The sequence below is a fragment of the Mustela nigripes genome, chromosome 17, assembly GCF_022355385.1.
Source record: "Mustela nigripes isolate SB6536 chromosome 17, MUSNIG.SB6536, whole genome shotgun sequence".
NCBI classification, from domain to species: domain Eukaryota; kingdom Metazoa; phylum Chordata; class Mammalia; order Carnivora; family Mustelidae; genus Mustela; species Mustela nigripes.
Window position 1 is genome coordinate 25594603 of NC_081573.1, and position 19589 is coordinate 25614191.

A 19589-nucleotide genomic window follows, 5' to 3' on the forward strand; every position below is an offset into this window, starting at 1 on the left:
GTAGACAGCTACTATTTGGGGCCTGCCCAACGTCTACATCCATTTCTCTTTCATGTAGCAAGACCACCCCAATTTTATTTTGGAGAAATAACCCCTTCCATTCTTAGCCCATGTGATTCAGGACAGCTGACCCCATCCTCTGGTCCAGTTGTGGGCATGGGACTTGGGCCTAGTTAGTCACTGTATTCTAACAGCCTAGCATGTGATTGGTTCAGGGATGAGCACATGACCGAAGTCAACCCAGTGAAATTTAGCCATGGGACTTTTGCTGGGATCATTTGGGGGAAAGAAGACCTAGGGTAGCTGAGCTGGCAGTACATCAGCCTAGATCTGCTAGCAGCCTTGCCACCACTATGAGGAGATAGGGTGCCAAAGAGTGAAGCCATAAAAGGAAAGTAGAGCTGAGAGAAGAAGAAGCAGAGCTCATAAGACATCATCTTTTAGATACTGGCACCCAACCTAGAATTTTTCTGGACATTTCCATTCCATTAACCAATGAAGCCCCTTTTCCAGAAGTCAGTAGGAGGGACTCTCTCCTCCCTGCAGCGGAATGAATACTAGCTAACAAGAAAGCAGAACACAGAATGCGACTTCTTCTTATTCTTTTCTTTTTTTTTTTTTTTTTTTTACAAAATCAATACAGCATTTGCAATACTTTTAATTTAAAACTATAATAAGTTTTCACATTACTATGACGTTACTCAACATGTCAGTTAAAAAGAGGCACGTGATGATTTGACCACATGGTCTTAAGTGGTGCAGGGGTTCCCAGATCTGGGGAACCACAGAGTGGCCTATTCCAGGTTTTGCTCCCACGATCTTCTTTTCCATCCCATTGCCAGCACCCCTGGGTACACTTCAGGCTGCCTTCAGGAGAAGTCGCTGTTTCTGCACAAGAAGGTCATAGACCTCAGGTTCACAGCGACACTTGGCTCTACCATCAGCCCGCACACAGTCACCAGTCCTCTTTAACTCAGGGAAGAATGGGCTGTTGCCAGCAGGGCAGCAAACACGGACTCGGGCTTCTGCTTTAGGACCTCGGGCCTGTCAAACTCCACAACCTGAGAGATGGAGAAAGGAGGGGAGGGGCGGACACCACTGAGATTAACCTTGAAGGATTCAAAGGCCTCCTGGGACACTGGCCTGAGCACATGTCCTCCCACTGGCCCCAGGGACGTGGCTCTCACCTTCCCATTGCTCATAACCAGGATACGGTCACAGTTGAGCACAGTGGTGACACGGTGTGCGATGACCAGCACTGTGCAGCCCTGGAAGGCTTTGCGGATGGTGTGTTGGATCAAGGTATCAGTTTCCAAGTCAATGGAAGCTGTGGCTTCATCAATAAGGATGATCTGATGAATACAAAACAGGGGTGAGGGCAGATTGCTTGGGCCCTGAGAACAAGTCTCGGGTCTATCACTAATCCACGAGTCCCTTAGCTGAAAGGGGAGAGATATGGATTGAGTTCAAACCCACTTTGAGCTCTAGTTGTCCATTATGTTAGAGAATATTAGGTCTCAACCAAGACCGTGTGTGTGTGTGTGTGTGTGTGTGTGTGTGTGTGTGTGTTTGTAACCAGAGAATTAAAATCTTGAAAATGAAAATATTCTGGGGCACCTGGGTGGCTCAGTTGGTTAAGCATCTGCCTTTGGCTCAGGTCATGATCCCAGAGTCCTGGGACTGAGCCCCACATCGGGATCCCTGCTCAGTGGGAAACCTGCTTCTCCCTCTTCTGCTCTCCCTGCTTGTGTTCCCTCTCTCACTGTGTCTCTTTCTGTTAAATAAATAAGATCTTTTAAAAAAATGAAAATGAAAATATCCCAGTGGCAACTATATTGTTTTGTGAACTGCCTTCTGATTTGCCTGAATTAACATAGCCCAACATTCCCCAAAGTGAGACACACGCACACACTTGGATGATACATGAGATGGTATGGCTGGAATACAGATAAACTTTCTCTTTAACATTTTTATTTTATCGTATTAACAATATGCATTAGAAAAATATGACTAGCAAAGAAATACGATTTCACAAATGTTACTGTTTAGAATGAGACTGTTTTTAAAAAGAGGGCATCATGAGTAAGCCAGAGGAGAGATTTGCGCACCGATAGTACAAAAATCATGCAGTGATGACTCAGATTTGGGAAACAATGGAGAAAGCAACCTTGGCACCAGTGTTCTGGTAATTGTAAAAGAAGGAACCGAGTGGTTGAGAAAGTGCTACATGCATATTGCAGATCCTGTCTTTCATCTCTGCTAGAAAGAAGGGTATAGTCTTCCTTCCTGTGAAACCTTTTCCCCAGCTTCTGACCCCACTGGGCTCTGTCTGCTGTTTTCCCAGAGCTCTGACCATCTGTATCAACAGTTTTTGCATTTATCATTAATTAACCATGGTGTGTGCTGTGAGTGCATGTGAGTACCCGTGTGCACATGTGTATACATGTGTGAGTGTGAGTACATATGAGTATGTGTGTGTGGGCTCACTTATGAAAGTTTGCTCCCTACTAGCCCAGGTAGTCAAATAATCTAAAATTACTGACACCATATTTGGAAACTTCAGGAAGTGCTGTCTGAGTCAAGGGACTCAGAAGCAGAAATAAACTATTGGGATTTCATCAAGATAAATAGTTTCTGCACAGAGAAGGAAATAGTCAACAAAAGTAGAAGGCAACCTATGGAACTGGAGGAGATATTTGCAGATGACATATCTGATGAAGGGCTTGTATCCAAGAAAAATAAAGAACTTAACAAACTCAACACCCCAAAAACTAACAACTGGCTAAGAGACACATGAAAAGATGCTCAACATTTCTCATTGTCAGGGAAATGCAAACCAAAACTACAAGGAGATACCACCTCATAACTGTCAGAATGGCTAAAATCAATAACACAAGAAATAATAGGGGTTGACGAGGATGCAGAGAAACGAGAACCCTCTTACACTGTTGCTAGGAGAGCAAACTGGTGCAGCTGCTCTGGAAAACAGTATGGAGGTGCCTCAAAAAGTCAAAAACAGAACTACCATATATCCAGCAATTGCACTACAAGGTATTTACCCAAAGGATACAAAAATACTGATTCAAAGGGATACATTCACCCCAATGTTTATAGCAGCATTATCTACAATAGCCGAATTATAGAACGCAACCAAATGTCCATCGACAGATGAATGGATGAATAAGATGTGGTATACACACACACACACACACACACACACACACGGTGGAATACTATCCATAAAAAAGAATGAGATCTTGCCATTTACAATGACATGGATGGAACTAGAGTGTATTATGCTAAGCAAAATCCACCAGAGAAAGACAAAAACCATATGATCTCACTCATATACAAAAATGAAGAAACAAAACAGATGAATATGGGGAGAAGGGAAGAGAGGCAAACCACTAAATAGACTCTTAACCATAGAGAACAAAGGGAAGATTGTTATAGAGGAGATGGGCAGGGGAGGGGTTCAATGAATGATGGATATTAAGGAGGGCACTTGTTGTAATGAGCACTGGGTATTTTAAGTGATGGATCACTAAATTCTACACCTGAAGCTAAAAAAAGAAGAAGGAGGAGGAGGAGAAGAGGAAGAAGAAGAAGGAGAAGGAGGAGGAGAAGAGGAAGAAGAAGAAGGAGAAGGAGAAAGAGAAAAAGAAGAACATTTGCCCTGGAAGAGCTGTGATCTGATTTCCAACTCTAATGAAGAGAATGTCCTGCATCCAAATTTTAGAAAAAATATGCAATAGACAACTGTTAAATTAACAAACTTCTAAACTTTCAACTTTGTGTAAGGAATGTGCATCATGATTTGGTTCTAGTGGTGGATCATTTCAGCTTATTTACAGGGTATCAGGGTTTGGGAGAACCCAGGCCTGAATCCCCACCTACATGTCTCTTCCAAACCAGGTATGTACAGAATGGCCATCAGTGACATGAGTAAGACCTTTCGGTGTTTGTGAAAAGGACATACAGTGCAGCACCCACTGTCCTATGGAGATGGAGGGAGAAACAACCAGTGTGGTTTCCCAAGCCAGGTGTCATCCGTGACCTCCCATGGCCATTCTGCGGACTCACCTTGGAGTTGCGAAGGAGGGCTCTCGCAATGCAGAGCAGCTGCCTCTCCCCCACAGAGAAGTTTCTGCCACTTTCCACCACTTCTGCCTGCAGTCCTTGGGGTAACTTTGAGATCTGTAATATCCAGGAAAATGAGATGTAGGCTATGTAGGCATGTGGGTGTGTAGGCCACTGTGGGGTGAGACCTAACCTAACCCCCACAAGACTTGAAACACTTTGTAACAGTCCTTGCCTCTTTATATTCTAGCCACTGGTCTTTCTTTTCCTTACTTGTGCCCCACTCACTTCAGTCTCAGGGTCTTTGCATATGCTAGTTCCTGTGCCTGGAATGTTCTTTCAAAGATCTGTGCCCTACTGCTTCATCAATATTGGGTCTCAGGTCCAGTGTCCCATCTGTAAAGAAGCTTTGCTTGACCACTTCATGTAAAGGAGCTGCTCCACAACTGAAGTGTCTGCTGGTCTCATTACCACCTTAACAGAACTTACCACTATCTGAAAGTATCTTGTGTGTTTGTTGTCTGTGTCTCCCATTGAATGCAAATACCAGGAGGGCAAACATCTTACCTACCTTGCTTTTGCTGCATCCCCTGAGCCTAGAATGTGCCTGGCTCACTGTTGGTGTCCGAATGCCTTCAGATTTGACTTAGGACTCCAAAACCACCTCACCTCCATGAGATCACTTAATCCATGCCCCATAGTGGCAGCATCTGAATAGTCATGTGAGATGAGCCCCAAGGACCAGCAGACACCACTGTTGAAGGGGCAAGTTAAGACCAAAAATCAGGTCTTAGAGCTACTTACTGTTGTGCTCAGGAATGTCCTCTCCAAGGCATCCCAGATCTGCTCATCCGTGTAGTGATCAAAAGGATCTAGGTTGAATCTGCCATAGAAAAGGAAGAGAAGTGTTCTATGACCACAGGTAACCAGTGAACTGTCCGTTCCATGCATGGTAGATGACCAAGAATGGTTTTAACCGTTTTATTGGGTGTAGAGAAATCCATGGAATTACCATGAACAGTCATTTATTGTGCCTTCCCAGTACCCATTCCTTCTGTAGGCTGTGGCCCCCGAGTTTTATTTGGAGACCACCTTCTCCCCAGCCCTCAAGCCCATGTGATCCAGGTGGTCCCTACCACCAACTCCAGTGGGAGAGCAAATGACTCAGGCATAAGTAGGTGGCTGCAACCATCTTGCTTTGGGAGTAGGACACGTAGAGTCCCCAGGACATTCACTGAAGGCTAAGAATGACCAAAGCAGACTTGGGGGACAGTAAGGCCCTGAATAAGTCTTGGCCTTCCCAGTATCATGAACCAAAGAGGGCATTTTTAGCTGAAGCCTCTTGGGAGTGTGTGTGTGTGTGTGTGTGTGTGTGTGTGTGTAAATTGTTGTTGCTTCCTTAAACAGAGTGTCCTAAATACAATTTAATTTTTTTTATAAAGGTTTTTTTTTTAAAGATTTTATTTATTTGACAGAGAGAAATCACAAGTAGACGGAGAGGCAGGCAGAGAAAGAGAGGGAAGCAGGCTCCCTGCTGAGCAGAGAGCCCGATGCGGGACTCGATCCCAGGACCCTGAGATCATGACCTGAGCCGAAGGCAGCGGCTTAACCCACTGAGCCACCCAGGCGCCCCAACAATTTAATCTTTTTATAAACCACTCAAGTTAAACACCATGGAATCCATCGATGTGCCTTCTTACATGTTGGTATGTAGCTGGTATGGGCCTTCCATTTATTTGGGATTTATAGGTTCTGGATTATAGAATTCTCTCCAAATAACTGACAATTAACTCTTTAAACCTAGAAACATTTAAACTTAATTACGTGAAAAACTCTCTAAAATACATTATACACCTTCCCTGACTAGGTAAACAGGTAAATTGTTTTAGGGCCCTACAGAGACATATAGGACTCATGAGTTTCTACAAACAAGGGCCTCATATATACTATTTCTATCATGGATGGCTTATTGAAAGTAAGACTCTTAACCCACTGAGCCACCCAGGTCCTGGGATCGAGCCCAGCATCTGGCTCTCAGCTCTGCGGGGAGCCTGCTTCTTTCTCTCTCTGCCTACCTGTGATTTCTCTCTCTGTCAAATAAATAAATAAAATCTTTAAAATAAAAAAAAAGAAAGTAAGACTCTTAGTTACCACAAATAATAGAGGCCCTAGAACAGAGACCAGGAAATGGAGAGCGAGACTTTCCTTGCCCTCTGGCAAAATGATGTCACCCGTCTACACAAGAATGGTGTCTCTCCTCTCCTACCAGGAATTACATTCTTTTTTTTTTTTTTTTAAGATTTTATTTATTTATTTGACAGATAGAGATCACAAGCAGGCAGAGAGGCAGGCAGAGAAAGAGAGAAGAGGAAGCAGGCTCCCCACAGAGCAGACAGCCTGATGTGGGACTGGATCCCAGGACCCTGGGATCATGACCTGAGCCAAAGGCAGAGGCTTTAACCCACTGAGCCACCCAGGCGCCCCCAGGAATTACATTCTTAAGCTCTGAATTCTTTCCCTACAAAAGGTGATATACCTCTGAAACCTTTAACACATTCAACTTTTCTCACTACATTTGGTTGATACAAAAATTATGATTAATCAAGTCCCTCGTTTTGGTTGTTAACTGCAACCATTTCTTCACAAGAGTCTTGGTAAGTTTGATTAATGGGGGATTCCTCTTGTCTCTTTCAGAGAATTAACTTATTTGGGCACGCAGGCTGGTAGTGGCGCAATGAATACGGGCTTTGGAGCCACACAGACCCAATAAGGAAAAGAAGGAGTATAAATAAAACAGAATTGCACCAAAAGAGTCTCAGAGACAAGGAATCTAACCTCACTTTTAATGCATTAGGCTTCCTCAATCTCCATGCCTTGGTGTTCACACATAGCTAATGTTCACTGTTACGCAGGAGCACGAATCTGGATAAAGTTTAGTCCAGTTTGCTGACTGTGAACTGCCTGGATTATTTCTCACTTCTCACCTGCCTGGAATGTGCGTCTTGTGAAGAAATGCTCCCTCCCAGCCCAAAATGCCTCCCATCAGCTCAGTTGGGTGTAGAGAAGAGAATAAACCACATCTAGATGTAAAAGAATACAGTAGCCACCGTGCAAATGCTTAATGCTGAACTAAAATCTGACAAACCCCATTAGGTTTTTTTAAAAAAATAAAGAGGAAACTTCAGCATGTTCCGATTTACAAAGTGCTCCTGTGTCTATCAGAGCTTCGTGCACTCTTCAGGGACACTCCAAGTCCCAGTGAGTGACCCAGTGTGACAAGGAGAGATCGGGGGTCCCAAAACTGAGACACCAGCCACCAGCTCATCAGAGGGAGCCCAGCCCTGGCACCCTGGTCCTGCCACCTCTCCCAGGAGCCTGGCTTCTGGCTTCTGTACCATGCTGGCCTACGAGCCAGCACTCACCTGATGGTTCCAGAGAGCAGGACAGGATCTTGAGGGACAACTGAGAACTTGGACCGCAGTTCCTCCAGGCTGATACTGCAGATGTCCACACCATCGATGAGAATCCGGCCTGCTGCCGGCTCCACCAGGCGGAAGAGAGCCACCCCCAAGGAGGACTTCCCTGTTGGGCAAGCAACAAGCAGGACCTCAGTTCCTGGATCCGTACTAGAGGCAGTGCAAGCCATACCTGCTTCTGTACCTTCTCTGTTCCCCTCTGTAGTCCCTCCCTTGAGCCCTGAGAGCACAGAAGAGGTCTGGAGTCTCTGTTCCACGTGGTGCCCCAAACCATGAACAACTTTCTCACAGCCTAGACCACAGGGCACAAAGGGCGACCCTGATTAAATCCAGACATTTATATATTCTGTTTCCCATGCACAATGTTACGGCTATTTTTTTTTTTTTAAGTTCTTCACCAGTATTTTAAAAATCCAAATCCCCCATTTATAAAAATCCAAATTGTATGCTTTCCTTAAAACCTAGAACTGCCAACACGGGTCCCTCACCCTCCCACACAACACGCAGCTGGAGTTGAGTGCTAGAACTGCCAACACGGGTCCCTCACCCTCCCACACAACACGCAGCTGGAGTTGAGTGCTCCCCAGTTCAACACACTGACCGCCCCACCCTCCTTGCCTCGCATCCCAGACCCATTTCACCCACACATTTTGCTTGCCAGGCCCCAAAGGCATTTCAGTTTCCAACCTCTGCTCTAAAAAGATAAGGTCAACACTGATGGTAGCTGTGTGTCTTGTTTACCTTTATGTTCCCTTTACCTGGCAGATGGTAGGTACTCAATAAATCGCTAAATTGTACCAGTATCTACTAAGAGCTTCTCTGTGTCCGTTTCTAGCACTCTCAGGCCAACTGCAGGCAAGAAGTAGAAAGAGAAGAATATCCTAAAGAAAAACAGCTGGAAACATTTGACCAACCACCAGGACTGCAAGGCCTACAGGGGGCGCTGAGAAGGTGGAGACCAAGGAAGGCTCTAGTCTTCCTGGAGGGCTACCTAGAGGAAGCAGCTCCTAGGCACAAGGGTGGGGCAAGAATCAAGCCTGAGCTGTGTCTTTGAACAATGCAAACACGGAAGGGAGTGATACTTGGACCAGACCTCTGAAAAATAATAGGAGAGGAAGGGAGGGAAAGAGGTCAAAAAGGAGAGGGCAATGGAAGAGGCTGACAAGAGGTCTAGGAAGGGTGAGGAGGAAGAAGAAGCAAGACCCAGATTTCACTCCTGGCCCTGCACGGCCCCGTGCCTGAAGCACGCCTCCCCTGCACCCTGTTCATCCTTCAGGTCTCAGCTCAAATGCTGGCCTCAGAGCCCAGGCCACCACAGCTCAAAGACCTATCCACCCCATTGCTTGGTTAATGCACCCTTCTGTCTCCTCCATGACGCTCACCACAAGCTGTAGTGACCTTATGTGTTTCCTGATTTGATCCCTTAACACCTATCTCCTCCAGTGGGATCCCTTGACAGGAGGAACTTGGAGTTTTGTTCACCAATGTCTGGCACCAACTGAGGGCCCAATGAACAACTGTGGGGTCACTGAGGAAACACAGCCCAACACCCACAGGGCAGAGTTGAGGACAGGGGATGCCCAGGGCATGGACTCACCAGAGCCTGTCCTTCCCACGATGCCCACCACTTCATGGCCATGAATTGTCAGGTTGATGCCATTGAGGATAATGGGTGTGTTGTCCCTGTATTTCATGCGATAATCCTGGAATGTGATTTCTCCATGCTGTGGCCACCCAGGGGGACAGCTTGTGCCTTCAATGTGTAAAGGAGACTCAGGGACACACATCTCATTTTTGAAGAGAGAAAAAGAAATCAATAGTTATCGTTAATCTCTGTCCATCTCCTGCTGACCCACTGGCCTTCAGCTATTGGGTGTATGACCCACAGTGGGACATTCAGAGTTCCCCAGGGGGAACATCCCACCTCCATTCACCTGATATGCATATAATTTTATCCCCAAAGAAAAACCATAGAGCTAGCCCCCTTGGTATTAATGCAGAGAACTTTTTCTATTTTATTATATGGACTCTAAAGAAATAGAACCCAGAACAGTGATAATAAAGGCAGCGGAGCTAGCTGACCCCTGTGGGGCATGTTTTATGGCTCAGACGCCTTGTACAGATTTCCTCTCCCTCTGTCCTCATCAACAGGGTAGGCACTTCAGATGCATTTCACACACAAGACTCGAACAGGTTAAAACACTTGCTCAAGATCATATAGTGGATGAGCGCCAAGACTGGGGCTGCCTGACTCGGAGCCCCCGGCCAAACCAAGCACAGCTGGGTACATCCTGAGGCCCGAATGATGGCAAAGAGTCATGGGCGCCTGACCACAAGCCACAGCTCTTCACCGTAGGCGTGGCTGCACCACAATGTCCCTCAGTGTTAAAGCCAAAGCTCTAGGATTCACAGATTCTGCTGCTGTTAACAGAGGCAGAAACATGGTTTCAAAGGGCTCTGCCAGACCCCAGCTGTGTAATCTAAAGCAAGATACTCAGCCTAGCCAAGCCTCGGTTTCCTCTTCTGGAAAATGGGGATAATAATAATTCAATCAACCTTACAAAATTGTTATGTGATTCCATAAGATAATCTATATATAAAAACATTGAGCCTTTACTGTGGGTCAGGCTCTGTGCTAAGTGCTTTGCATATTACATTCTTTGATCTTTGTAATAACCCAATGAAGTAGATAAAGGGATCTGTCCCACGGTTACACAGGTAACTCAAGCAGCAAAGCTTGGACCTGAACCCAGTTGATCTGGCTCTAAAATCTATGTTCTTAACTATTCTGGCACAAATAGAAGCAATAATAATGCCAACTATTATTGTCATTATTATTATTTTTATACTTGGGCAAAACTCTCATTTCTAAAAAGGGCAGATTATTCTCTCTACACCCAGGAAAACCATAAGGAATGTGGTGAAAATGGGCCAATGGGTAAGGAAGGGCTTCTAAGAAATGATAGGAAGATAGGTCCAGGTCCAGCGAAGATAGGAAAGAAGGGCCAGGAGCCTCAGTTGCCTCTTGAAAAAGTCTTAGGGGGCCTGGGGTGCTGGAGCTTGCAGACCATGGAAGGTGAGCCCCAGGCATGGATGTGAAGCCTTCCAGAGCTCCCCACACCAAACCCAGACTTGCATCCCACCTTCATGTATTGACGAATCCTCTCCACAGCAGTGAAGTATGCCTCTGTCTCCGACCCAATCCGGGCAGAGGCCTGGAAATTGGACGCTAGCTGGAATGAAGGAGATACGTCAGGTCAAGAAGCTGACGGGGATGTGTGGAGGATTTCAATGTTCCTAAAAACCACTGGTTGCCATTCTCCCCTGAGTGATGTCTCAAACCAAGACAATTTCCCTACAAGAATGGGGCAGATGCCTTTGGTACTCCCTGAGCCCACTTCTGAAGTCAACTCAGCAGTGGTGGGCAGTTCTGGGCAAGACCCCACAGCACTATCTCACCTCAAGTACCCTCTGTGTGTTTTTCTGCTTTCTGCTCAAAACCTTCTCCTATACCATAGAACCCTGCTCACCCCAAGCACAGTTTCAGCCCTGAAACATAGAGGAGTTAAAGGCCTGCAGGCAACCCTCAACTAATGGGGAAAGGAGCCAGATAAAGGCCCCTGTCCCTCAGCTTTGGGGAATAATCCAGAGAGCATCCTATACTCTTCCTCTATTATCCAGTAGCGTTGAGTGCTGGTACCCCAAACAGCAATCTCAACGACACAAGCCCATGATTCAGTTCCTCCTTCCCTACCTCAGTCTCTTGCTCCCTCCATCCTGTTTCTTAAGAGAGCATCTCTCAAATAATCTGCCTACACCCAAGTCCTGTTTCAGACCTTGCCTTCAGGGAAACCCAGGCTTGGAGGATTCTCAGGGACTCTCGGAAATTGGAGACACCACAGATGAGGACACTGAGGTCCAAAAGAAGAACTGACATTCACAGGATCACCTGGAACCTAGAGGCAGAGTTGGGACGGGGACCACAATCTTTACATTTTCCACCCCCCTGGACCAAGATGTGGGCAAACAGACCACACACAGGGTGCCGGGCAGAAGTTCATTATACATTCATTCAGCGTGCTCCTTGACAGCTCTGTCAAGGCCAGGCCAGGATCTGTGTGTGCCCCAAAGTACAACAGGTCCAGGCCCTGTCCTCCAGGAGCTCCCATTCAGGTGGGGAGACAGATGGGTCAACAGAGAATGCACAGAGACATGAGCTCCACCACGGGAGGCAGCGTGGACTGCCATTGGGGCCCACATGACAGTCACCCAGATGAGACCACAGGGAAGGACTAGTACAGCAGTTGGCACAGGAGTTTCATTTTTAAGGAGAGGTGGGAGTTAGAAGGTTAAAAATGGGTGGAGAAGGGCGTTCCCAATAGAGAGGACAAAGTTCTGGAAGTAGTAGGTAGCACGATACATTCAAGATCTTGCACACCATTTGGCTAGACAGGAGCAAAGAGTATAGGCAGGGGACGGAAGGGCCTTTAGAACTCAGAGAGGGTGGAAGCCATCATAAAGTGACACTAAGGGGATTGGGGAATGGGAAGGAGATGGCCTTTCCTCCAGTTAGTGTAGCAGACAGGGCTGGTTGCCTAGTCAGCAGGCAGTGCCTTCTTTCTTCCTTGCTAGCACATCCTCTACTATGCTCAGGTAACTGGCAGCCTGGTGCCACAGGGAGACGTGTCTAGTTCAGAACAATCCTGTTAACTCCACTCCCCCCTGTCAAAGATGAATTTAGGTGTGAGCCATCATATAATTCGGGCCAAGGAACCATGAGGAGGCGTCAGATGGGAGTCTTCTAAGAAACTGCTCCTTGTTCTTAAAATGTGGCACAGGGGGAAAGTTCTCTCCTCCCTGACCTTTGGTAGTTATTGGGTGAGGGTGTGTTTCTTCAGGAGGCAGCAGCCATTTTGAGACCTGGAGCAGGTAATCCGGAGAATGCAGCCAGGCTGAAGGTGTCAGGGCCAGAAGATAAAATGGTCATGGATTCACACTAGGTCACTGAATTAATGAACAGAGCCTACCCTAGCTTACTGGATACATCACCTGACAAATCCCCAGACTGCCAAGGCCATTTTGAATGGGTTCTACGGTTTGCTGGCTTGCTGCCAGAAGTGCCTCAATTATTTACACCTCTTATGGTTGCAAAGCAACATGGGGTGTGATTCCTACCCCCCAAAGCTTGAGCAAAATTGCATTGAGAATGCATGCTGAGGTCAACAACTTCACCAGTGTGACCAGAGGAGAGAAGCATGTTGGGGTCATAGAGCCAGATTTGAGGGGCCTGGAAGCAGGGCCCATAGTTTAGGTTTGGCATAAGGAGACAGGGAATCTCTGAGAGCTCTCAGTAAAGGAGAGACAAGAGGAAACTGTCATTGAAGGTCTCTCTGGTGAGAACGAAGGAGGTGGATAAAAGGGGACTCGGGGCAGGGGAAGAGGCATCAAGGTTGCTACCCAGGATAGAGATGAGACACTCCAGCAGGGCAGCAGACACAGAGGAAAAAGTAAACCCAGAGCCCTTTTGAAGCAGTGAGGCCTCCAGCAGAGGTCCTACTGAGTTTCCTGTGATGAAACAAGCTGGAGACATCTTTGAGAGGTGTCTCATGCGCACAGTGTATCCTAGGAGAGATGAGCCCGTTGCCCGTGCCAGCACACAACAACCGTGCCCTGATCTTTGCCCCTCTGACCCATGTCACTCAGCAACCAGGAGGGATTTCTGGCCTTAGTGACTCCAACTCCCCTATGACACCACTTTGGTGCTGGTCCCGAGAGTTTTGGAAGGCTTGGAGGCAACTCTGCCCGGGTGCATGCATCTATGTGTGTGTGTGTGTGTGTGTGTGTGTGTGTGTACACACATGCACACGCATGTATGTGTGTCAGAGAGACAAAGAGAGTGAAGATGAGTGTGACCCACTAGGGACAAACCTGTCCCACCAGCTGAGAGAATTGTGTAAGCAACGGAACTCCGAAGCTCTGGTCTCCTGTCTGTAAGCCAGGAACAGCAACAGCTCACATCTACTCGGCGTTTATTCTGGGCCAAGCACTATTCTAGGTGTTTAACATGCAATAACCCTCCTGCTTACACATATTCCTCACAAATATATAATCTTAGAACTTTTATTATCTTTTTCACAAAATGAGGAATCCCAGGCACGAGGAGGGTAAGAGGCTTCCCCAAAGTCCCACAGCTCATAATGGGCAGAACCTGGCTCAAACCCACATTCTAAAACACACAATCTTAACCACTTCTCTGTAGCTCATGGAATGTGGTGAGACTTCAACCCAAGAACGCACAACAAGCACCTAGCAGGGTGCTGGCTCAGCACAAATGTCTGGGGAATCCCACGTTATGGCCCCGATCAGCTCTCTGTGACTGTGAGCACTGCACAGCCCTCCATGTGGCCTGTGTGCCCTCAGAAGGCTCTGCACATGCAGCCACGGCTGTGGGTGTACAGGATTGTTCGTTTATGCAAATAGGTGCCTGCGGCAGGGGCTCAACAAGTTCAGAACAATCCTGTTAACTCCACTCCTCCTGTCAACAAGGGACAAGATGGAACCCCTTTGCAGACCCAAAAACATGCCTCAACATTGGGGCACTTGAGACCCAAAGCCGGTTAGAGACAAAGCCACACAGCTGCAGAAAAGGCAGCTAATGAGTGCACCTTGGGGGAGGGATCCCTGGAACTGTGCACCCAGGGTTCCCCAAGACAGCTACAGAGCCAGCCTCTGGCCTCACAGCCCTCCGTGACTAGCCCTTGCACAGGCCTGATCCTGCAGACGTGAATCTCAGCCAGCTGGACCCTCTCACACCCTGGTGAGCTGGGCATGGTGGAACTCTTACGAGGAAGTGTGCAGATGACTATATCAGAATCCCCCAGAGAACGTGTTTTTAAAATTAGATTCCAAGATCTCACCCAACCAGGACTGGACTCTGAGTTCCTGAGACTGTGCTCTGGAACATGGTCCTCCTGTTGGCTGCACAGGGGCTCAGACCAAGTAAGCCTGCGAGGCTGGGGCCAAGCATTCTGCTTCATGTCTCGTGCACTTTAAAGCTTGAGAAGAACTATTCCACGGGAAGGATGGGATGCCTCCTTAGACAACTTGGAGAAGTCTGACAGCTGAATCCAGATATGAATAGTAAAATGAAAATACACCAGCCAGCAAACCAAGAGGTCAGTGTTCTTGCTCTGGCTCTGTTTCTAATATTCTGTCCATTGAGACAACTCCTTCCCTCTCTGGACTTCAATTTCTTCATCTGCACAATAAGAGGATTGGGCTCAGCTTTCTGTGGGCTCTAAACAATCCCAATATTCTAAGATTCCACTAAATAGCTTTCAACATAGAGGTACTGAAAGTTCAGAGGTAACAAGGGAACAGAGGAAAGCAGCAGATTTGAAGACCAAGTGCATAACTCATAAGTTCACAAATGGTCAAACCCCAAAGGGTCACCAAAGTCCCATGAAATGAACCCTCTGGGTCTGCCCATGGGCCACAAGCCAAGCCCCCACTATCTGAGAGCCCCTTCCTCACCTGCAGGATGAGGCTGATAGCCATGGATTTATAGGAATAGGAGGCAGAGGAGATGCCAAAAACCACGAACAAGGCCACAGCGAAGCCCAGCAGGTTGGTCATGATCTCCAGTCTCAGGGATAGCCATCTCGAGGAAGACAGGAACATCAGCAGGTAGTTATTCTGCATATCATTCAGCCTCTTAAACCTAAGAAAGGAAAGCCACACGTGCTTGTCTAACCCAGAGTTTTGTGAGAATGGACACTGTTGCTTCCTTCAGTATCCAGCTCCAGTTCCAGAAGAACCTGACTTTTCTTCAGGGGCCTCCTCCCCGCCCCTTTCTCAGCCATGGAGCAGACCTGACTGCAGACCAGGGAGTAAGCTCTGACCAGCTTAGGCTCTCAGCACAGGCTCTTCCAGCATTGATGATTGGTTCATCGTCATTTGGGGTAGGTTCCCCTAACTGGGCCAATGAGAGTGAATAAATGCCAGGATCTATGAGTGGGTGAAGGGAAGCAACCCCTTCCCAGTATCTACCCACCTTGGATGGGAGCTGTGCCTGTCTTGTTCCCTGCTGCCTTCCCAGTGGGTGCAGAGCACCTGGTAGGTGAATGAATGCATCACTCCAGGATGCCCTCAGTCTCAGGATCTGCACAGTCCTTGAGTGTTCCCCAGTGTCGCCGGGAGAGCTGGTGCCGTGATTCATCCAATATTCCAGTTAACCAAACACATGCCAACTGCCATGCTCAAGGGTTACCTGGCTTCAAGCCTGGCTAGATGCCACCTCACCTACGACCCAGCTGCAGGTCACTTCTTTCCCTCCTGAACTCTTAGGTCCTTTTATCTGCTTTTCTCCTATGCTATCAGTCATATTCAACCCCATATTATCACAAAAATCTGTGTCTGTGTCTCCTGTCTTCCACCAGACTATGAGCATCTCATGGTTCAATGCAGACCATGGTGACTGGTCTTTACAAATGGGTTGGTTCATATGACACAATGAAGCCTCAGCAGCACTCATAGGATTTTTTGTTGTTTCAACAAACATTTAGAAGGCAAATCTATAGATATGGATAGTGAAAGAAATTCTGTAATTTAGAAAGCTATTATTCCTTGTATTTTATTAAAATTTAATACCTATTTGGAGGTGAAAGAAAAAGAACCATGCAAGAAATGCTGCCCCAGCAATATTCCTTGCTAATAATTATATTAATATGTATATGCAACGTCCACGTTTCTTTAAGGTTTACGGACATTGTCTACCTCACTCACATTTGTTACTCCTATAAGCATCATCTCACAGATGAGGTCCTGGAGGCTCAGAGAAATAAGTGAAATAAACCAATGTGAAGAGGACGCTGTTCCCTGATGCTCAGTTCCCCATCTTCCTGCTTCCCACCATCCCCACAGCCCCATCATCCTCAGAGAGCAGCAGCAGGACTCACTCGCTGATGAAGTCTTCAGTTTTTCCATAGACATGGATGGAGCTCAGGCCCTGCACAGTGGCGAGGATGTGGGAGAACAGAGGGGAGCGGCTGTAGTTCTCCAATCTCTTGAACAAGCTGGTGACCTTCTTAAACTTCCTGCATCAAGAATGAGGGAGTTGAGGTGCCTGAGTGGCTCGGTTAGTTAAGCACCTGCCTTCAGCTCAGGGCATGATTGTGGGGTCCTGGATTCGAACCCCATGTTGGGCTTTGCACTCAGCACAGAGTCTGCTTGAGATCCTCTATTTTCGCCCCTCCCCCCACTTGTGCTCTCTTCTCTCTCTCTCTCTCTCTCTCAACTAAATAGGTAAAATCTTGAAAGAAAGAAAGAAAGAGAGTGATCTGGACCATCCACCTCAGGGACAACCCAGTTCTATGTAGATTCCAGGCTTGTATCCCAAGTCACAAACCCTGCTCACAAGCAAAAAGAACCCACTTACAAATAATAAATAAGGCAAATGGTGACTAAGATGACTCCGATCAGCAGAATGTATGCAGACACCACAGCGACAGTCAACAGGATGGCGACCACCATCAAAGCCAGTAGCAGAAACTCTTCAGCAACGACAGGCAACAACTGGTCCAGGATATCCAAGTCCCCCGTAAAACAGTTCAGGAGTCGGCCTGTTGGGGTTGTGTCAAAGAAGCTCATGGGAGAGCTAGAAACCTGCAGGAACAAAAGCAACCCAGGTCAATGGAGAGCTGCTGGTCTTGCTCTGGGACTTGAGGAAGATGTCAGCTATCGTTAGGCTCTGAAGACATGTAGGATCCAGCTGAAGGGGTGTGCAAGGGAGGCAGAGTAGAGCAATGGTTAAAAGAATGAGCTCCACAATCTTCTGGGTTCCAAGGTTACCCAGTTCCTCCACCTACTGCTGTGTGACTTTGGGCTTAAGCTACTTAAGCCCTTGGAATCTCAAGGTCCTTATTTGTAAAAGGAGGATGATAATGACACTTCAGAGTTGTGGTGAAGAGTGTACACCTCTGCAAATAGACTAAAAACCTCTGAATTGTGCAACTTTATTAAAAGGGTGAATTTTATGATTATGTGAATTATATCTCAATACAGCTAAAAGAAAGAAAGAAAGACAAACAGTAAAACACAAGTTTCTGAACGGTTCCTGCCTCCTAATTAACATTCCATTAATACTAGCTCTGGGTATTTACCCCAAAGATATAGATGTAGTGAAAAGAAGGGCCATCTGTGCCCCAATGTTTATAGCAGCAATGGACACGGTCGCCAAACTGTGGAAAGAACCAAGATGCCCTTCAAGGGACGAATGGATAAGGAAGATGTGGTCCATATACACTATGGAGTATTATGCCTCCATCAGGAAGGATAAATACCCAACTTTTGTAGCAACATGGACGGGACTGGAAGAGATTATGCTGAGTGAAATAAGTCAAGCAAAGAGTCAATTATCATATGGTTTCACTTATTTGTGGAGCATAACAAATAGCATGGAGGACATGGGGAGTTAGAGAGGGGAAGGGAGTTGGGGGAAATTGGAAGGGGAGGTGAACCATGAGAGACTATGGACTCTGAAAAACAATCTGAGCGGTTTGAAGGGGCGGGGGTGGGAGGTCGGGGTACCAGGTGGTGGGTATTATAGAGGGCACGGATTGCATGGAGCACTGGGTGTGGTACAAAAATAATGAATACTGTTACGCTGAAAATAAAAAATAAATTAAAAATACTAACTCTGATTATTTTCCACAGATGGGACCCTTTTCCAGGATCACCAAAGATTAGTAACAGCAACTCCCTTGCAGTTGCATATGACTTGGCATCTTGGGTAGAATTTAAGCATGACCGCCCCTTCTTGAAGGCAGTGTTCTAACTTGGTCTCTAAAAGCAGTGGACAGGAAGCCCTTTGGAGATTAAAGAATATTTCACACAAGAAGGGCTCTAACAAAAGCATCCAGTTTGGTGTCTTTATTTTACAGGTGGGGAAACTGAAGTCCAGAGAAGGGGAGGCCACTCATCAATCTGTTTCAAGGTCACCCAAGTAGTTAATAACAAAACCATACCAGACCTCCCACAAGGCTTCCTAACCCCCTGTCCCAGCACACCATGCTCTTTAGAGAAGGCATTTCTTAAAGGTTCCCGACGCTGAGCTGCTGACAATCTGACCACTTTCATTTCCCTATGCATTTCTCAAGCTGTTAACACAAGAAAAATATATCAGTAGAAGTTAATCGTGTCTGTTAAGGCCAAAAGCAAAGGAAGGAATGAAGGGGAGGAGTGCATTTTGATGATCAATGAATAGTAATTAATAGAGTCATGAAGTGTCCCTTTCAGCAGCTCTCATTGCAAATACCTGGGTGCTACTGACCAAATGTTCTTCACATTAACAGTCAGGCTCTAAGGTAGGAAGGGGAGGCAGGAAGGTTGGGAGGGACAGATGACGAGCTTCCTCACTTTTTCTGCCTCTAAATTATCTGTCAACTTCTCTCTAGAATCTTTTGTGAAATACATGATCGAGAGCAACAAAAACTGTCACAATCACTTCAAGAAATCACAGCCACGCCCTCCAGGACTCTGAGCACTCACGGCGAGGGAGGGGGGCAGAGGGGGTGTGGTGCAGGGAGAGAGGTGCACAGGGACAGGATATGGTTCAGCTGCAGTGTGACTAAGCTGTCTTTGTAAGAGCCCACCATCCCTCAGGATTAGGAACAGATGGTGAGGGCATGAAGAAAGTGTTTCTGCTGCCCCATAAGTGTCAAAATAATCTGTTTTTGCAGTTTGTTGTGTTTGTAGTTGAGCCAATTATCTCAGAGGTTTGTCCTTCACAGTGATTATTTAAAACTACAAAGACAATTTTAAATCAACAAAGCCATAAAAGGACTACAAAAAGGAACATATTTTGAAAACGAAGCATGTTTTCTAGTGAAAAAAAAAAAAAACTTGAAAAAAATTAAAATTGGATTTATCACTTGGAGGCCTGAGAAATGGATTTTTCCAGAATCTAGGAGTGCAGAGTCAGAACTTTAGAAGCCATAGTAAAGGTAATAAAAGTGTCTGGCCTCAGGTAGAATA

General features: G+C 46.5%; 1 protein-coding gene across 3 annotated transcripts in view; it reads right to left on the reverse strand.

Moving 5' to 3' along the window:
- Window positions 1–701: 701 nt before the first annotated feature.
- The window catches only part of ABCC11 (ATP binding cassette subfamily C member 11), a 56857-nt gene continuing 37969 nt past the window's right edge, over window positions 702–19589 (reverse strand). For 2 of the 3 annotated variants that reach the window (XM_059381173.1, XM_059381174.1), the window contains exons 20-29: window positions 16993–17219; window positions 16514–16651; window positions 15090–15276; window positions 10700–10789; window positions 9154–9343; window positions 7503–7662; window positions 4885–4963; window positions 4084–4197; window positions 1188–1352; window positions 702–1061 (exon numbers count right to left, since the gene is read on the reverse strand). In XM_059381173.1, coding sequence (XP_059237156.1) covers window positions 969–1061; window positions 1188–1352; window positions 4084–4197; window positions 4885–4963; window positions 7503–7662; window positions 9154–9343; window positions 10700–10789; window positions 15090–15276; window positions 16514–16651; window positions 16993–17219 — 1443 coding nt within the window. In that variant the 3' untranslated portion in view covers window positions 702–968. The remainder of the gene's footprint in view (window positions 1062–1187; window positions 1353–4083; window positions 4198–4884; window positions 4964–7502; window positions 7663–9153; window positions 9344–10699; window positions 10790–15089; window positions 15277–16513; window positions 16652–16992; window positions 17220–19589) is intronic. The other variant, XM_059381175.1, reaches the window with a different exon arrangement.